This window comes from Erithacus rubecula, assembly GCF_903797595.1.
Source record: "Erithacus rubecula genome assembly, contig: scaffold_173_arrow_ctg1, whole genome shotgun sequence".
NCBI classification, from domain to species: Eukaryota; Metazoa; Chordata; class Aves; order Passeriformes; family Muscicapidae; genus Erithacus; species Erithacus rubecula.
Genome location: NW_027636136.1, coordinates 171149 through 191569, shown reverse-complemented (window position 1 = coordinate 191569; position 20421 = coordinate 171149). Strand labels below are relative to the sequence as shown.

The 20421-nt window shown below is 49.4% G+C and overlaps 1 protein-coding gene across 1 annotated transcript in view; it reads left to right on the top strand.

The window, feature by feature from the left end:
• The window catches only part of PAX5 (paired box 5), a gene marked incomplete at both ends in the record, with an annotated part of 107821 nt that overhangs the window by 66213 nt on the left and 21187 nt on the right, over window positions 1-20421 (top strand). The window contains one exon of the mRNA XM_079332187.1: window positions 14143-14244. Coding sequence (XP_079188313.1) covers window positions 14143-14244 — 102 coding nt within the window. The remainder of the gene's footprint in view (window positions 1-14142; window positions 14245-20421) is intronic.

Genomic DNA, 20421 nt, shown 5'->3' with positions numbered 1-20421 from the left:
AGAGGAGCTGGGGTGATGCTGGGGCTGTGGATAAGGCTGTCAGCAAATCAGCTGTTTGTTGCTAAAGGGAGGCCTTGTTTTTGCTCCTTCTGTCTTGTTAATGTTGTTATAACCATGGTGTATGGACACAAGCTATTCCCAGCCTCTGGTGAAGCCTTGAACAGGTCTGGCAGCTGCTGACACAGCAGGAGAGTTGTGTCCTCTGTTGCCTGAGCTGTGTATGCTAGCCAGTCCCAAATGCATCCAGGTCCAACTTTGCCCCCATGCTGATGCAGACCCAGGCTCTCTGGGATAAACCTTAAATGATGGACCAGCCTTGCTGGACACATTGCCCAGCCTGGCCTGGGTGGCAGGGCTGCACGGGGCCCTGAGCTCTCTGGAGAGCAGTGCCCATCTGTCCCTGTGGGGCTGCACTGGGGCTGTTGCAGGAACAAGGGAGCACTGGCAGGGACACACCTGCACAAACACGGGGTGCAGGGGTGCAGAGCTCACCTCTGCTTTGTGTGTCTGCAGCTGCTGAGGCCGCTCCAGGAAGTGTTCCAGGGATCCCCATGGCCTGCCCCAGAGCACCCTGATGGCTTTGTCCACCCCAGAGTGGCCAGTGTTCATTCTGCAGCCAAATGCTTGGCTGAAGGAGGTACAGGCAGCTGCTGTGGCCTCCCACTGTAAAGATGCACCAGGCTGCAGCAGTCACATTGGATCTTTTGGGGACGTGCAGAGGTGGGATTGTCACCTCATGGCCAGGTGCACCTTGTCATTTAACAGGTTGGGGGATGTACTGCTGCATCCTAATAAATATCATGAGACAGATTTTATCCATCTCTTCTGGGGTCTTCAATACCTTCAAGTCTTGATACCAGCTCAGGTTTTAATGAGATGTGATCTTAAGTTCTTAAGTTACGACTAGGACATCACTGTGCCCTACTGTGCCATGGATAAAGCAGCTCTGTGGTGCTGTGTGACACTGCCTCCCCACCCTGACCAGCCTGTGGTGGGCAGGAGTGCCTATCCCTGTTCTGACCCCTTGGAGGGATGGAAACCCACTGCTCCTGTAGTCCATGGAGTTACTTCTGTGCTTTTGTCTGCAAGGCACTGCCTGCAGACCCTCAGCCAAACTGTCCCTTTCAGTGGTGGCTGCAGGTGCAGCAGGGGAGGTCCCTGGGTGGGCACGTAAGGAATCTGCAGTCCCCCTGGGGGGATGCACTGTCATTCTGTGGGCACGGTGCTCCACCAGCACTTGCTGCTGCCATCACCCCCATTCCTCTGCCCCACTGTGGGGCAGGAAGGGATCAGCAGTGGCACCACAGCACTGGGAAAGCAGGGCAGTGACAATTGGCTGTCCCTCTCCTGCTTTCCCAGTGTCACATACATCCTGCTGAGAACAGAGCAGCTCTGCCCCCATCATCAGAAATGCTGTCCTGAACGGATTCCTTTCTCTGACCTTTGTAATTATTCCCGTCCAATCTTTCTTCATGTTTTCTTTTAATTATTTCCCCCTTTCTTCTTTCCTTCTCTTTTTTCTCCCCTAAAACCCAGCACTCCTCTCTGGTGTATTGAGAATGTGAGAGAAATTGAAGGCTGGAACGTCTCAAGTCTTTATGATGATGAATGACTTTCACTGCCAAACCTTTTATTGTCTGTGATTTGGAAAGAAGGGAAGCTGATTTATTGTGGCCAACTGTCATGCCATTTAATACAGTTATAAATTCTGATACCATGATGGCCACTGTCAGCCAGGCACCCCTCTGGCCACTCTCCTGCCCCACTTTTGTCCACGGTCAGCTGGGAGCAGTCAGGGAACAGTGAGCTGGGAGCTCCCACCTGAAGGGAAAGGCAGAGGGCCTGGCAAGCCCCAGGTGCTCAGCCAGGCCAGGCAGGTGCACAGCCCCAGCTTTGGGATGGTGGAGATGCCCCTGGCCCTGGGCACCCTGCAGCATCCCTGCTGCTGGCTCTCTGGGGTTACTGCAGCCCTGCTTCAATCTGCCAGAGGGGAACAGCACATGGGCCTTGGAGCAAGACCCCTTTGCACAATCCCTTCTGCTCTCTGGTCTGAAGGGTGCTGCAGGGTGCTTCCCATAAAGCAATCCACACATTTGTTACTTTTTAAACTACATGGTTCATCAGCCGTGGGATGTATCTCACTATGTTAGGAGATGCTGTCTAACCACTAAAAAGCTCAGGAAGAGGTGGGACTTGGAAATATGGATTTGATCCTGCTGGTTGATGTGGAAGATGAAAAATGCAATTTGGTCTCAAAGTGATTTCAAATGAGATGATTCAGGTTCCTTCAACTAAAGAGAGTAAAACATTTTGAAATTGACAACTGAGAATATTTGGTGGAAAATACTGAAACCCTAATGTGCCAACATTTCCATAGCTTCACTACTTCCATCACGGAATCTGGGTAAAGTGCCTGATTTCAGCTTTTCATCTTATTCTGAGATAAAAAAAAGCATTACTTAAATATCAGAAAAATAGCATATAGATTGTTGATTTGGACTTCATTGAACCCTAATTAAGATGTAAAAACTGAGGGTGTAAATATTTCTTCTGTGAAGAGTAGAAAACCACTCATGACATTAGCAATGATGCCTGGATTGGAAATGCCTCCATCTCAGATTAATTCCAGAAGCAGATCATAAATATTGATCTTTGTGAGATGAAAAATTTCAGCATGGGTGTAATGTCACTGCAGAACAGAGTGGTGGAAGCTGTTGGGTTTTCTTTGGCTCTGTGCTTGTTGCAGCAAGCTAAATAGCCAGTTGTCAGCACCCTGGTGTCTCCCCATGTCTGGGGCCAGGGGCAGGATGCTGAGGGTACTCACCTGGGTCAGCTCTGGGCAGGTGTGTGTCTGCTGGGCACAGGGAAGGCCCTGTCACCTGTGTCTGAGCACTGGCAGCCCAGCCCAGCCGTGCTGCCTGAGCCTGGACAGATCTGCCAGGGCAGCCTCACTCCTCCCGTGCTGGGAGGGCTGCAGGGCTCTGGCCTGGGGACAAGGGGATTCCACTGAGGCAGGTGTCCACGCTGCCTGGGCTTCTCCTGCTCCTGCTGTTCCCAAAGCCCTGTGGATGTCACTGCTGCCCTTGGCAAGGACAAAGAAGGAAAGCTGTGCCCTCCCTCTCACCTGGCTGCTTGGCTGGATCAGCTCACCTGCTTTCCCACACATGGCTGGTAATTGTGAGGCTGGGGATCATCCAGCCCACCAGGACCTGGCAGGGAGCTGGGGCTCAGCACCTGAAAGCTTGCCTGGATTCCAGTACCCTCTCCAGGCCATCCTGTGTAATTCTCAGATCTGGGGGCACTGTCACCCAGCTGCCAGCTGGGAGGAGGAGGTGGGCTGCCCTGCCCCTCCTGATATGACATGGTATATTGCATGGTATTGTCGTGGTCATTGAGATGCTCTGGAGCAGCTCCTGCAGCAGCAGGGCCTCTTCATGCAGTTCTTGTCTCAGCCCAGCCCAGCTGGTGGCAGCCCTGCTCCTCTGGTGGGACCAGGGCACCATTCTCTCCACGCAGTGCCCGTGGGGGCAGCTGCTGCTTCAGGAACTGTCTCCATTTTCCTCACTCACTGCCTCAGTGCCTGCAGGTCCCAGAGGTGACTGCACAGCCTGCTCTGACCCTCGAGCTGTCTATGGACAGCAAGGTGTGTTAGGTGTCTGTGGAATGATTCCTGGAGATCTGAGCCCTGCTGAAGGAAGCAGCATCTCTGCTCCCAGGGCAGCTACCAGCCTGGCCAAGGCTCAGGACCCCAGACATGTGCAGGACCACTCCTCAGGGCTGGCATGCCTCTTTCCATAACTGTTAAATGTTTGTTAAATGGGTTGAATATGGCCGTTGGAAAAAATTTGGATTTCCATTTCCTGATGAGGGAGAGGCTGGGTGCCAGCCACCTCTCCCCATACATATGCATTAGTTTTTGGGAGGATCCACCACAGGAAAATGCTAACAATGCTGCTTTTCATACCTCAGGTCCCACTGTTTGGTTTTTCCCTTGTATCTCCAAGGAGTTGTCTGCATCCTGTTACAGTGAGAGGAGTTTGTAGTTCTTGACAAACTGATGGTAGTATCCTTCTAGTCTTCTTGATTGCAAAGAGAAGCTAGAAAACACCTTTTGGGCATTTGCAAAAATCCAAACAGCACAAAAGAAGAAAAGGGAAAATGTTTTATTTAAATATCTCGTGATAACTCAGTTTCTCTCATGATTTTTGTGGGGTGCTTAGCATCTAGCTGTGCGTTTACAGGAACAGGGATCCCCCAGCCCACAAACTTTTCAAGCTGCTGATCCTCTTGGCCATCCTACATCTTTCCAGCAGCACAGTGATTACTGTGGAGACAGTCTCACCAAGCCTGCTGTGCTACTCTTATTAGAAGTATTGCTGTGCTGCAGAAGGAAAACAACAATAAAGGGAATATGTTGCCTCTGCATGCGTTAAGAGCACTGATCAAACCACATGAGATCCCATTTCAGACATAATGTGCATTGGAGGGCAAAATTAGATTGAGGAGTAAATGGAGCCTAAAATTTCCATAGCTTTATTCGTCAGAAAGCTGTTTCATTGCGTGGTTTAATTCTCCTATTTCTTTCATTCATTGCATGTAGCTTGCTGGCTAGAGTACATTTTAGAAATAAGGTAACAAAAAAATCCTCTTCTTTAATTTGGCAGTGGTTGTGAGGTGTGTAAGGCTGTTCAGACCTGACATGTGAGGTGATATGAAATGCAGAAGTATGTTACTCAACAACAGAAAAATACCCAAACTGGCACTTTCTGCAATTTAGCAGGAGAAATTATTTTGCTTTTGGAATTTTATATTTTGGCTTTTGATTTTGGTTTATTTTGAATTTATTTAATTCTTAACTCTTTAAAGTTGCTTTTATTATTTCTATTAGAAAGTTTTATTTCATTGCTGCTTGTGAACTACACTCCATGATGCACTTCACCAAAAAATAGCATTTTGTAGGCTAAGACCTGCCATGATGGTCAGTCCATTATTTTTATGAGAGATTTTTCTCTCCCCTTTGAACATGTGAGTTTGACAGGAGGCACCTAACTGGTCTCTCAGAAAACAGACAGACAGGGTCTTGGCCTCTGTAGGCAACACTTGATGTCCTTTCCAAACCAGTGCAAATTGCTGAGGAGAGCACTTGGTGTGCAGTGAATCCCTCCTGAAACACTGAAAACTGCAGGTCAGCATGGCTGGCACCAGTGGAGCCAGAGCAGGAGGAAAGCCACGTGTGTTCCATGTGTCCATGCCTCCAGCCCACATTCCCTGCTCCTTTTCTTTTCCAGACCCCTGGAAAGTCCTTTGGCTTCCCTCACACTGTTTGAGCAGCTCCCAAGTGCCTCCAATTTTGGCTCCTCCTGCCTCACACTGTGAGCCATGGAAATGGGAAGAGGAGCCAGTTTCAGGCAGTTTTTCAGTGAGACTTTGACAGAGCTGACCCCAGTGCAATGCCTCTATCAGGTTCAGTGTAGTGTAGGCAGAGTCTCATCTCTGAGATCCTGCCCAACAGAAGATCCCACCTGTTGGAATGAGCTGCCTTCCCTGTTCTCGGCCCTGTTATCTGCAGGATTGCTTCTCCTCCAGGCTGGTGCAGGGACTGACCCTGTATCAGGAGCCCTTGGGGTTTATTCAGGTTGTTCTGTTGGGTCCTTGTGCCCCTGTAGCCTTTTCTGAGGCTCCCTGCTGAGCACATGCAAGATCCATCCTTTTGGCTGCAGAGCCCTGCAGATCCAACAGCTGTGAAGATATAGCCAAGATTTTTACTTTGATCAGGTCTGTTTCATATTAAAAAAACAAACAAACAAACAAACAAAAAACCCCAAAAACCAAAACAAAAAGAAAAAAACCCCAAAAAACCCCACCAAACTGACAAGAAATAGACAGACTAAATACCTCCTTAAAAAACTCCAGATCTGAAGAAAATTTAAAATCAGAAATTACTAAAAAAACGTAAAACCATGCCAGAGCAGTATGTATTCTTAGTTGTATTTGTGACACCTTGTGTATCTGTCCTCAGTATCTTAAATTTTACATAGCAAAGTAATTTTAAACTTGAAAATGAGATTTAACTTCTTTTTAAAAAGAAAAATCCAATCCAGCATCTTCAGAACTTTTTTGATACATGCCCATTAACTTCTTGGAGTTAAAATGCCCAAATGAACAACTCTTTGCTTCCATGGACTCCAGGTTTACGAAATTCAAGTTGTTGAGACATTTCTGTCTCTGAGTGTAATTGCTCATTATAAAAGGTGTTGTCTGGCAGTGGTACAAAGGTGACCCAGCCTCTGTGCCCTGCCACCTCCTCCTCTCTGTGCTGTGCTTGGCCCCTCATTTGGGAGGGACTGTGCTCCCCAGTGAGGAAGGATTCCCAGGCTTGAGACCTGCAGGAGCTATGTGGGGTTTGCAGGCTGTGCAGGCAGAGCCTTGCCCAAGGAATCCCCCTCTGCTGTGACCTGCTGCTCCTCTGCTGTGTCCTGCTGCTCCTCTGCTGCTCTCCAGGCAGATGTGGGAGGGCCTCACAAAAGGGATTGAATGGGTCCAGACCACCACGTGTCCTCCCACAAGATCTCACCATCCCTGCTCTCACCCCCATCTGCCCTCCCTTCCTTTTGGAGTCCCCTGATAGGTGAAATGTCAATGATGAGGTTGTGGTGTGTGCACATGTGATGTGGTGGGATCATCTCCATCCTTCTGCCATGCATGCCACACTGCCACATCCCTGCACACATGGAGCTGGGAGCCCCTGGGATCCAGGCCATGCCTTGCCCTGCTAGCCCCAGCTGGCTCCACAAATAGAAACCTTGCAAGGCCTCAAGATGTTTATTCACAAGCCAGGGAAAAGCTAAATGATGCTGATGCATTTTAGTGTGTGAGTAGTTGTTGGCCACACAAGAATTAGGGTGAGGATGGGTTTTGCCAAGATGTTGTCTGTCTGGAGTGTTTTTCCTATTTTCCCCCAGATGTCCTCTGCAATACATTGTGAGTCTGTGCATTGAATGAAGGGCTCAACCCGTGGAATTCTAACCTGTGTTACAGGAGGACAAGAGAGCCAGGTGGACTTTGAAGATCAGGGTGGATGATGGTGCAGCTCAGCTTAGATCTGCAGAAAAACTTTCTCACCTTAGCAACCCTAAAAAGTATGTGACAAGCTGGAATACTGAGTTGCTTATAGGGTGCAAGAGCTATGTGGCTGCACAGAAGGAGTTTCATGCAGCAGCACAAAGAGGAGAGGGAATGAGGGCAGAGCATTCTGTAGCTCCAGGACTCTTTCTTAGGAATCACAGAGAAAACATACTGGAGTGTTCATCTATACTTTCTCACTGCATTTTTGCTCTGACAGAAAACATTGGTCTTCCTTCCTTTCTCTTTTACCTGCCCTGGCTCTCCTTCAAAAGTGTAATTGGGTCTACGGAAAAGGTAGCAGAGACACCTGCTATGAAAGGCAGCTCTGGAGTCCTCTAACATCTGCTGCTGCTTTGCAGATGAGGAGAAAAACAGGCCCACATCTGCAGCCCCTGTTCCAGGGCAGTGTGGTTAATCTGAATTTTATGGCTCTGCTGGCAGATTGCGGTGCCACTGTCACGAGCCCTTGCAGCCCCAGCCACAGTGGACACTGTGCATTTCAATACCTCCTACACTAATCTTTCCCCCACTGCTCCCATTCCCTGGCTGCTAATTTCACGCAGGCACTTAAACATGATGGATAATTGTGTTCTGCTTATCAATGTTTAATTTAAGGGCTGTTCCATCTGACCTGAATGCCCTCTGCAAGAGCTGTGCCTCATTATTGATTTCATGGTCATACCTGTGACATTACCTGCTTTGTAGGAAGTAGACTTTGACATTCCTGTGAGGCTTTGGCAGCCAGAGCTAATTGTCAGAAGAATAATCGAGTCAGCAAAATCATTACAGGTGATCTGTATGTTACCACTGTTTTATCTGCCTCTAATTAGGTGCAGGAGAGGTAACTCATCACAGTAAGCACACCACACTGGTTTGATGTCCACAAATAGAGCAAGATGAGCACAGGAGGGGAGTTATTCATTAACAGCAGCAATTCAGTGTGTTGGAGTCCTGTGCTGGTGACATCTCCTTTCCCAGTGGAATGGCATGGAATGTGCACTGCAGGCACCCGTGGGACACAGAGCCTGAGTGACTTTTGGGCAGGACTGAATGCTGGGGCATGAGCCCAGTGCCTTTGGACCCGAGGCAGTAATGGCTGAGCTGCTGCTGGGGTGGAACAGTATTTTCTATGTGATAAAACCATCTTTCAGGACATGTTTTTCTCTTGTTTGGGTTTTCCACTCCCCGTGCTGCTGCCCTGGGTGATATGCACGCATCCCCAGGTGGCAAAGGGAGCAAGAGCCAATTGATGGAACTCATCAAGTCTTTTCCTGATAACAGCATTGTGTATTTGATCAAAACATTTTCTTTGGGATAACATTTGAAACAACCAGGTTAGCATGATCAAATTCTTCACTGAGCAGAAGAAAAAGACCTTTTATAAGTGGAAACTGGATTTTTCAGAATAGAAGTCAATGTTGGTAACCAGTTTCACTGAAATAGCCTAGAAATTTGGGCTTGCTTCCCAGAGATGAAGTGGCACCCAGAAAGCATCTCTGCCAATTCCTTTTTTTGTTCTGGTGTAAAGCAATGTGATCCCTTCCTGAAGGCAGCACAGCCTCCTCATATCTGGGGTAGCAGGTGCCTGGTAAGGACAGCTGCCAAAGCCCCAGAGAGAGAGCAACACGTGCAGGCTCCTAGGGCCAGAGGGCCAGTTCTGCGGGGTCCTGGCAGCTGAGCAGCAGCAGCACAGCCCCTCCCTCTGCCCCTGACTGAGGTGCTGTGCTCCAGGACCTAAAAAGTGACCCCAGCAGCGGTGCCATGCTCCTCCCTTGCAGCGTGAGTCCTGGAAATAGTCAAGGTCATTTTGAAGAGAGACAAAGCCAGGTTCATCCTTCTGGGAGGCCTTTTGGGGTGGTTTATCAATTGGAAGTGGTTTATCAATCCTGCTGATGCCTGGCTGCAGCATCCCTGCATGAAACAGGCATAAGGAGTCCTGGCACACAGGGGCTGCCAGGCAAGGAGCTGCAGAGCCCCAGGCTGAGTGGGATGGTTCTTGCAAGCACCTGCCCAGCTCATTGCACAGCTCTCTGGGCTGGTGTGGCAGCATTCTTCATCGCCACTCTGCCCAGTGCAAACCTGCATTTGTAAAGATAGTTTTCTGTCAAGACGTGAATAGTCAGGTGAGGCAGCAGCCTCTGTGTGGATCTGGCAGGGTGGACCTGTCCGTGCTGGTGGACAGGACTGTGGGGAGTCTGTTTTGGGTGAGAATGCTGGGGTGGAGCCCAGGGCAGTGCTGGTTCTCTGCTGGGTGCTTGGTGGTACCTTGTGTAATTTCAGGAAGCGGTGTGTGCTACCTTGGAGGTCATTTCAGGTTGGCTGATGTCTTGTCATGATATCTGCAGGGAGAGTGGGAATGCAGGAGGACTCAGGGGGACTGCTGGACTGGCTTTCCCAGTATTGCTGACCCATGGGTATTGAACCTCTGACTCTGCAGAGTTAACCCAGAGCACTGGCTCGTTCTTGACCGTGCTCCTGAGCCACTGTCACACCCCTGCTGTGAGCATGGGTGGGGGCAAAGCCTGGCTTCCCTCGGAGCAGAGCAGAGCAAAATCAGCCCTGCTGGTGGCTGTGAGACAGTGGCAAGGAGGCTCTGTGAGCCCCTTCCACCACCTGAACCCCGCACATTTTATGATATATCCTTTGCTGTAATTAATTACATGTCCAGTGGGCTCATTTCTTTCATACTGTTACTGACAATCTGTTAGATAAAGGGAAAAAAAATGCGTTGGTGCCCTGTGGTATTGAAAGTGAAGGGTTTTCACACTGTCAGGGTAATGAATTCTGCATGGGTTTGAAGCACCTGAGCTTGGGGGAGTCCTTGTGTCATGTGTCTGGGAGTGACAACCCCCAGTGGTTAATTACTGCCATGGATGAGAGCTGAGCTGATAGCAAAATGAGATAATTTCATTAGTAGTTAAATTTGAAGTTAATTGGATTCACGTTTACACACAGTAGTGTACAAAGACACACTTGAAAATGCTCTTTGCCGCCTTTTGGATTTAAGAAGGTAAATGAATTGAGGAATGCTTCTAAACTGCTCCCTCTTTTTTTTTCACTGTGGTTTGAGACAGGAGAGTCCTCTGCTGCTGCAGGCTGCTCTCTGCCCCAGCCACTTTGTCCTGCAGCAGGAACATTTGCTGATGCCCATGCACTGCTTGCCTCATCTGTGCAGGGCTTGCTGCTAAGCTGCCCTATAGCTACTGACAACATTTCTTTTATGGAAAAACTTACTTATTTCCACTTTCTTTGAAACATGGTAATTTTCTTTCATTGTGAGTGTTGCCAGCTCCTGGTGAACAGAGGGACAGACATTTACTGACTATCTTGTGTGTGCAGAGCTTTGACGTGTCTGGAGGTGTCTGTAGCAGAGGTGTTTGCTCCACTCCCTGCCAGGATAACCCTGGTGCTCCCCAAAGACATTTTGCCTCTGGAAGTCAGAGGAGTGATGGGTCAGCATTGCCTTGGAGGTGTTTTCCAGGAGCCTGAAGGAGCCTGGTGAGGCAGTGTGGAGGAGGTGATGGATAAAGGAGATGCAGGTCCAGGCTGAATGGTGCCAGCCTCAGGTCAGCAGGTATCACTGAAGGTGCTGATGCTGCTGGGGCCACCAGCCTCTCCACAGGGAGGCCACTGTGGGAAGGACTCAGACAGGTATTTTGGTACTTGGAGCTTAAAACTGTTGGCAGAGGTTGTTGGAAAGAGATTGTTGTTCACCTTGGAAAATCCTGCTAGGCTTGGCTCTAGCTGAGCTTCTCTGTAGGCTGGAGCTGAGCTGCTCTGTCCTGCACAGCACAGCCCAGCAAGGCAAGGAGGCAGCTCTGCACACTGCTTCTGCCCATCTCTAGCTTCAGGTGTCTAAAATAACCTTCAAATATCACAGGACAAAGACATTCAGGACAAAATATGTCTTGAAGGCCCTGGGTTCCTATGTTTGTGTGGTCCACTGCTAAAATGCAGATGTTCATTTCCTCTGGAGTGATTTGCCTGTATGAGTAAGGCAGGAACACTCTGGAGCAGAGGCTGGTTCTTAACCACTCTTTGTACTAGGTGGGTCAGTGTTTTTCTCTTGAATCAATTGTTTTAATGCGGTTGAAGCTTGCCAGCACTGGGAGGAAATTTCATAGAGAATGGGATGCTCCAGTCTTTCTTTTTTTTGTGAAGCAGATTGTATGGAATTGACAGGATGAGGTTGGATTGCAGATCTTGCAGCTGTGGTCACCTCTGGCCAGGCCCCCCAGCCTCCTCTCAGACCCTGCCTGAGGCCTGGCTGTGGGGACCCAACCAGGAAGATTTGTTGACAGATGACAGAACATGTCATTTGGAAATGGGATGTTGTGGAAACCAGCCCAAACCTGTGGAATAAGTCATGGGTGATGTTCTCCTAATGGACTGAAGAGCAGGGGTCCTTCATGATGTTGTTTGTGGTGATTCCATTGCTCAGTGCCCTTGACAGTGATCCTAGTCATTCTGGGTGTGGCAGGGGCTTTGGAGAAAGTGTAAATTTGTAAGATTCCACAATGCTGAAGTGAATGTCAATGTTTTTATGGGCAGTGAGCAGCGGGGTGTAGCCAGTGGGGCAGTTTGGGACAGGGAGCTTCCCTACAGGTCAAGGCACCTCTTGTGCCATTCTGTGGTGACCCCACACAGCCAAGGAAGGGAGCAGTCCTGGTGTCCCTCTGGGGGCTCTGGAGGGCTCCTGGATGGCAGCAGGCAGCCTGTGGAATGTTCATCTGCTGTGGGGACAGCCCTCAGCTGAGTCCCTGCTGGCACTGGCAGTGAACTCAGATTCTCAGACTGACTTTGTGTAGACTGCAGATACTTTTGTATTCTCCAGACTGTAGAGGTGACATAAAGCATTTAATTTTGTGTGGGAGAGAAGGAAGCAGGGCAGTGATGAGGGTAGAACATTTTAATCTAAAATAACCATTTTCTGCCTGCATTGAATAATTAGAATTCATTTTGCCCTTCCATAAGGGATGTGACTTCTCTCTAGCACTGGAGAGCAAATTAATCAATTGTTTTGAACCTTAAATTCTTTTAGGATGTGAATGCACCATAAATATTCTGTAGGAAGGGCCTGAGAGGAACAGCTTGTATCCTGATTTGTGGATGCTGAGTGCAGAGGAAAGTGGGGCATGTGCTAGGAGATCACTGCAGTGATGCTGGAGTTTTGGCATGTACCCCTTCAGCTGAGGGCAGGGGGAGGCTGCCTTTGTGGCCATGACCCAGAGATGGAGCCACAATTTGCAATTACTTGTGTACCTGTCTCTTGTCTCATCAGGTGAAGTCTCATTTATTTAAAGATACTGAAAAAAGAACAACTTTTAAATTTTATTTTTAGATCCGTTAAAAATGAAATTTGAGCTCAAAATCTTTACAAAACAAAAACCTTTTTTAAAAAAATGGTTTTGGCTTTTGGAAAAATGTTCCATTTCAATATCTCCAAGCTTTCAGAGACCTTACAAGTTCACTGTATTAAAAACAATTGCCTACAGAACACAATGTGAAAAAAAGAATCTGTGCATTTTTCTTGGCAGTGATGCTAAAATCAACAAAGTCATATAACTATTGCTGATCCAACATGGTACCTTTTAAGGAAGGAACCTGATTTCTGCTGGTGAGCTGTTTTGGGCCAACAGGATCTCAGAGTGACTGGTTCCAGAGTGGTCCCTGTCCTGTGGAGGCTGGGAGAGCACAAGGGCAGGTGCAGCCCAGGGTCCCTTCCTCCTGACTGAGGTGCACACTCAGCCTTTCAGAGCTGAGCTCTCATGCAGTGCCACTGCCTCTGAGCTTGGTTTGGATGTGATGGGCCCCTGGTTTTGCTCTGGGCTTCAGGAGCCTCCTGGCAGGCTGGCAGAGGTGCTGGCAGAGCCACAGGTGTGTCTGAGGACAGGCCATGACCTGAGGTGGTGCCTGAGCAGAGTGTGGTGCTCACACTGGGGCGAGGTTAGAGCCCACACCCAGGGCTGCCCAAACCATGGTCAGTGCTACCAGAGTGTGTGTCTTCAAAAAGACTTCTGCTTGGCTAAGTGCTCTGCCCAGGGATGCCATGGAGCCCAGAAGAACATGAGTGGGCTCCAGGATTTCCTCTGGGGTGAGGGGTGCATGCTGCCTGATGAGATCACAGGAGCATCCTTTTCTTCTGGAGGGTCTCTTGTGGCCACAGCTGACAGTGATTTGCCCAAAATCCCACTGTGGCAGCCTGAAGGGGTGGTGGCTATTCCAGAACCTCCACATGGGAGCAGGGCCCAGGCATGGCTGAGGAAACACTTGTGTGGCACTGTGTGAGCCGTGCTACCTGACCTCCTGCCTTTACCCTGACAGCAGAAACATGTCCTCAAAGGTGAGAAAACATGTCTGGGAGAGGGTGAAGGAAGAGAGGGTACCCCAGACCCCTGCTCCAGGGCAGAGGGAGATGGAAGACACCCCACTGCCTGCTTTTGTGGGGTTATTTCCATGGAGGTCTTGTGGGTTCTTGACTAAAACCTATATTCTGTGGCTAAAAGTGCATCAGGCTGTATCTGCAAATCTCACTCTTCTTCTGGCACTGTGATAAACTACATTTAGAATCACCTTCATGTCTCAATGCCTTGTGTTTATTCGTTTTTTTTTTTTTTTTTACTGGTTTAATAAGAGATAAAACAAATGCACTGCATTGTATTTAGATCTCAAATAGTCTCAGCCTGTGCATGTGATTTTCTAGGGGTTTTTTTCTGGTAGAATGTCATAAGATCTGTGTTATTTCCCATTTCGCTGCTTTAGACTTTACAAATCTAAGCTTTGGAGAGATGTGGGAACAGGGGTGAGCAGCTGGAGCTCCTCTCCCTGCAGACTCTGCTCTTCACCTTCCAGTCTCGCACTCCATTGGAGCTTTGCAGCATCTTACAGAGAAAGCAGAGCTGTGCCTGCCCTCCCTGCCAGGCTGGAAATCCCAGGCTGGTCCTGCAGAGCAGTGATGACAAATGCTTGTCTGTGCTGTGGGATGCTCAGTGGTGATTTGTTGGTTTGATTCCTCAGGTCGCGAGCTGGCGAGTACAACCCTCCCAGGATACCCTCCCCACGTCCCCCCTGCCGGACAGGGCAGCTACTCTGCTCCAGCGCTGACAGGAATGGTGCCTGGTGAGTCCTCAGAGCAGGGGAAAGAAACAAAACGGGGAAAAAACGCGTTTCAGGAGAGAAGCACTGTGTACTGTGCATGCCCCGTGCTGCCACAGTGAGGAAATGTGGGTGTGGAGAGATCCTGAGTGCAGGAGGACCAGCACAGGGGCTGCATCACCTGCACAGTGCCAAAGCAAAGTGCTGGGAAGCAGCTCCCAACTCCCCTCTGTGGAGCCTGCAGATTGCTCCATGCTGGGCTGTGCCAGGCTCTGCTCACCTCACTCAGGCTCCTCTCTAACTGACCTGGCTTCTCCCCACGCTGTGCTCTGTGCTGCCCAGCACTGAGGTCACTGCCTGAGGGCTGCACCTGTCCTGACCTCAGTCTTGCTCTGTGCAGCCTGATTGATGGGGACACCGAGTTGTTGCCAGGACACTGTACTTTTGTAATTTCCTTTCCATTTTGGAAGCAGAAATGCCAGGTGGGATGAGCCAGCAGGTAGCTTCGGTGTGGCAGCAGAGGCAGAGGTGGTGGTGGTGCCTGGGTGGGCAGAGCAGGCTCTGCAGGTATGTCACATCACTGATGCCAGCCTTCAGCACTGCTGGCTTCAGATCTGCTCACAGCTCAGAGCAGCACGGTGACTCCTGCACTCAGCAAGGAGTGGTGGGGCCACAGCACTCCTGTCTCTTCTGGGGACTCACCAGTTCTTTGGGAGCAGCTGCTAGGGTGGGTTGGCAGAGCTGCAGGATGTGGGGCTCAGTGGTGCTTAGCCAGAGGAGGTGCAGTGAGGTTCAGTGATGTAGAGTCATCTGAGCTGATTTTCCCAGGTAATAGATTTTATTTTTAACTACATATAGGCTTGTGTGACCCATTATATTGAATAACTGCACTGTTCCTCTCACTGGTTCCTTTAATAACAACCTTCTGCTCCAGCTAGTGTGAAGGTCAGCTGCAAATTCTTGTAGGTTCTCCATCTCATTTAAGTGAGAATTTGCTAACTAGCGTGCCTTCTCAATCCTTCTTTGACTCCTGTCCTGTGCAGGAGAGCCTTGCTGGGGTAAGTACCACAGTCCCTGAAGGGCTGACAGGAGGTGACAGACCCAGCCTGGTCCATTGGCACATCCCTGCTTGCTCCAGAATGGCCAAATTGTCACACTGAGCACGGGCTTGTGCTCCTTGTGCCAGTACTCAGGAATTCGCCTCACGACCTGCCTCTGCCTTGTTCTAGTTTTTGGAGCCTTTGCTATAAATGTGTTTCCTTGATAAGATTTTTTAATCATTAGCCACAAATTTCTGCTCGTAATTAAGCAATTGTGTGAGTTAAGTGGTTAGGGACATGGGAGAAATGTATACATGATAACACATAAGCAATGTTTTGTTTCCTGCTTGTTGGCACTGCCATTGCTCCTGCTGATGTGAATAAACCCAGCCCTTACCACACTGGGTGTTTGTCCCATACCTGCTGGGTTTGCAGCTTGCCTGTGGGGCACGGGAGACATTCCTGCCCCTTCCATTTGCACGATATGTGGATTCAGCTCCATGTTCTGTCCTTATCTGCTCTCCAGCCCCCCTGCCACTGCTCACCCCATCAGGAGCACTTTTGCCTCCTGGCAGCTCCAGGTCCTTTCTTATCTCTCCCACAGGCAAGGAGGTACACAGGAACCTGTCTCTGCTGCATCTCCATGACTTGTTCAAACACATGCTCAAAATTTCACATTTCCTTCCTTTCCTGCAAAACAAGGGACTTGCATATCAGCAGCGAATTTCCATTTTTATGTGGCTTGTCTGCCATGGCAGAGAATAAACTATTCAAATGCTTTTCTCTGAAGGAGCCAAACAAGCAAACACCTGGTTTGATTTCAGTCTGGAGCTTTAGGGACTGACAGCTGGCATTGCTGGAGTCTCCCATGAATGTGTTTCCCCTGCAGGGCACTGGCCCTGCAAGCCTCTCCTGCCTTTTGGTGAGCTGTCACCCTGCACATTGAGTGCAGAGGAGCTGCCTGAGCTGCGCTGAGCTGCTCTGATGTCACAGGTGCAGGGGAAATGCACGGTGGGCACAGATGGGTAGGTGGGATAGTGGCTGGCTGGGTGGCAAGGCTCAGGGGTTGTACTAATGCCACACTCCAGGTGGATGCTGGTGCCACACACAGACTGCAGGGCATGGCTGCAGATCTCTTCTGGGTCACAACCTCGCCCATAACTAGAAGAGAACCAGCTTGTCAGGTGGTCAGGGGATGCCAACCTGCTTGATTCCATCAGTAGGATCCAGAGCAGGGCATGATCTCGAGGCACATAGCCAGGCTGGGTAGGAGCGTGAAACCCAGCAAGGGCAAACCAAAAGATTCTGCACAAGGAAAAGGAGCAGTTCACAACAAAACGGGCTGAAGACTGTCTGGTTCTGAAGGGGCTCCAGGGATGAGGCAGACTGAGAGCTGAGCATGAACTTGCCATCTGCACAGGTCATGAGAATGGTCACCATCATTCTGGGCAGGAGTTGGAGCCATCCCCCTCACTTGCAACTTACGGACTCACATGGTACTGGTTTGGGCTCTTAACACAAAGAAATAATTGGCAGAAGTCAAAACAAGCAAGATGCAACTGGGTATGACCAAAGTCTTCAAACTTTTTCCCCAAAATATAGGCCCAGTGGTGGAACAGGTTGTTGAGGGTTTGTGCAGTCCCATGCTTGGGGGTTTTCAAGGCCACATTAGGAGGAGCCCTGAGTATTTTGCCCTGGCCTCATTGCTGATCCTGCACTGCGAAGGGTCTTGGAACTGCCTGATGACCTGTCCTGAAATAGCTGGTCATTCCATGAGTCAATGTTTGAACTGAGGCACTGCTGGAAATGTGCTGCAGAAATTCATGTGCTTCTGCATGATTCTGTGAGTAGGGATGGAGCTGGGAAACTGTTAACAGAGGGAGATCAGGCCCCTCTCTGTCGAGGACTGGTGCCAGCAGTGCATGCAGAAGACACACTTCTGCTCTAGACCTGTTACCATTAAATCACTGAACCATTAATCCCACTTGGAGGGAGCCCTACAGACATCTTTTCTGTCTAGAGAAGATCCTAATGTGTACACAGGGACTGGAAACAATCACTTTGCACATTCTTCTTCCATCCTGTCACCATGGTCTCACCCTACTACTGTCCAATGGCACCTTCTGAAGGGCTGGGCTTTCTCTCCAGTGCTGTTCCTCCTCCTCCTCCATGGGCTCTGCTGCCCTGCTGGCTGGAGCTGGCATGGTGTTAGGGACCAGTGCTGCTTGCCTGGGGTCTTTTCTTGGTCCCTTGTAGCTTCACAAAGCACCAGCCTGTTTCCAGCACTGGCTCAGGTCTCTCCTCACAGATCATGGCTTGTGTCCATGGTCTGTCCCAAGCTGTGTCTGGAAGTCAGTCTTCTCCCATGTGTGGGGCAGATGGTGCCACAGCAAGGGGACAGAAGGGACACACGAGTGGTGTGAGAGCCACAGCCTGTGTGCTGCTCCAAGCAACCCATCCTGGAAGCTGTGTCCTACTGGAGTGCTGAAAGCACTGGGGCAGAGGGCTTGCAGCAATTTCATTGCTGAGTCAGGGGTTTGGGCAAGCCACAAGTGCACCCAGTGTGTGTGTGTCCCCTTGCCATCATGCTTAGGATGCTGCAGCTGAGCTGGACACAGGTCATGTGCAAGTAGCCATGATAACTCACTTAAATCCTATTCCAGTTCTTGTGTTAGCAGTGCTGGGACAGCAGTCCTTGTTTCCTTTCCCTTTCTGCCCCCTGCCCCCATTCCTTCTGCCCATCTCCAGGGTTGAAGCCCCTGCTCTGCCAGCCCTTTTCCCTCCCCAGGGCTGCTCTTCACCCCATCCCCTCCTCTCCTGGCAGGCTCTGCATGCTGGGTGACAGGAAAGGGTAGACTCTCCAGAATAGTGATGCTGAGAATATAGTCATTAATGGGACTCTTGAAACCCAGATGTCCTTTCTGAACACCGGTAATTTGTTTTTAATGAAAAACCATGCAGTGACCCTGAACAAATGAATTTCCTTTATAAGAAGTCTATGTGCAATTACCCGACTAAAGGGACCTGAAAACACTGACATTCAAAACTGGGCTTTGAAAAGGAAGGCATAAAAAATAGAAATGCTGTCATTGGCAATCTTTTATCTGGGAGAGGATGCTTGCTGTAACATGTGAAGGAGAAGGAGATGCTTTTGCATCAAACAAACGAAACATGATTTTCAAATGCATTTTTTCATGGTAACTGTCAGGTAATGATGCTGAGGAGCAGTAGGGTTGTGTGACTGTTCCTGTTGGAACTCCCTCAGTCCCCTGGCACCCAGCCTGCAGCAAGGGATGCAGAATGCCAGCCTTGTGTCCTGGAGGGGCTAGGAGGCAGACATTTGGATGGGTGGCACTACCAGGCTCCAGTCTGTAGACACTAGTGGAATTTGGATCCACTGGCACACTGAAGACTTTATTGATAGTTTTTTTTTTTTTAGTTATTGTTTTTTGTTCTGGCTCTACTTTTGCCATAGCTTGGCAACTGCGTGTTGTAATCTCATGACAATATTTGGGAAATAAAAGAGAAGCAGCTGAGAGATCAAATGCCTAAAACCAGGGGCAGAGAAACCAAATTGCAGTCTGTGGGATGTCAGAGGGCATCAGTGAGCCAGGTCCTTCTCTGTTGTACAGCACAGTGCTGGAACTGCTTGATTACTTGAACACTGGCATTGCTCTGGCCAGTGAGGGTGAGAGAAGATTCTAGCCCGTTATGGTAGATGGACCTAAAGCAAATGGGGAATAAACCTCAACAATTCTTCAGTGAAGCAGAGTTTGCAAGTTACCTCCCCAGAGCTTGGCAGTGACTCCAAGGGTCCCTCTGCTCCACTGCCTCCTTCTGTGGCTGGGAGGGGATGTGTGCCTGGGTTAGAGGCACCTTTTTGACAGCTCCTGCAGCTCAAACCCAAATGTCCCCTGCTGCACCCCAAGTACAGCTTCAGCCCCTGCAGATGCGCACAAAAATCCAGGGCTTCAATACCCCAGTCAAAAGACCTGCTACCAAAGGGCAGAAGTGCTGACATGGCCTTCTCTGGTAAAGAAAATTTATTTCATTTTTCCCCAAGTGTGGGGCTGTTCCACGGAAGTGTCTCCTCACCCTTTTGTAGTTCTTAGAAGACAAATCCCAGAGAAGTTTCCTCAGCTATGATAGAGTATGTGATGTGCCATCACAAATATCTTGGGACAAATTGCAAACCAGCTGACAAATGATTCCCTTAATTAATAATGAAGCAGTTAGGTAAATGGTATATGTTTATCCTCTGCTCGTGTACATTTTGAATGAGGATCTGCCAGAATCTTGGAAGTCTAGAGAAATGTTTTGGTTCCCATCTGTCAGGAATGCTTGCACAGAGTATAGATAAAATCTGTATTGTTCTCAATATGATCTTATCAGATGTTATTTCTTTCAATTGACTTGGAAATCATGCAGAAGAGGGCAGGAAGATGAAATGCTGGAAAGCCCACAGCCTTTGGATGTGCTGATCCACCTTGCCCTTGCAGAGTGATCCTCCCTGGGGTCAGTTTGGCCCCCTGCCCTTTCCTCCAGCTGAGGATGTGCTCCCCAGGGTCCCAAAGCAGACTGCTCTGCTTTGCTGGCCCTCTCTACTCTGTCCTAATTTCTGCCTCCTCCCATCGAGGTAAGACACTGTGCATATCTAAACATAAGTAAGCAAGGTGAAGTGTGTATAAACAAAGAGGTCTGTATTTAGGAGTGAGGAGGAGGAGAGAAAACATATTGTATTGCTCCACTCTTTGGAAATTTCTATGCATTTGTAATAACAGAATTACCATAATTTGCTCGTTAACGCAGCTAGATCAGTCAAGCATTGTTCCAAACATGCAGAGGCTGCCTCTCGCTCTAGGTCTGCCAGTGAGTTAAGCATGGTAGAAATTAGCATGCAAATAGCCCTAATTCGGCCGAGCTGTCAGAGCCGCTTTCAGCTGCTCGTTCCCTTTGAAATCCCTGACAGGAGGGGCTCAGGCAGGCCCATCCTCCAGGAGACCCCGCCGGGAGGGTACCGGGGGCACCTCCTGAGTGACAGTTTGGCTGCCTTCGGTCAAATCCGTCTATCTCAGCCAGCAGAGGCGGCACGGGGCCGTGGGTTGGGTGTCCCTTCCAGCCAGACCCCCGTGCCAAAGCTGCCACCCCAGCCTGCTGCCAG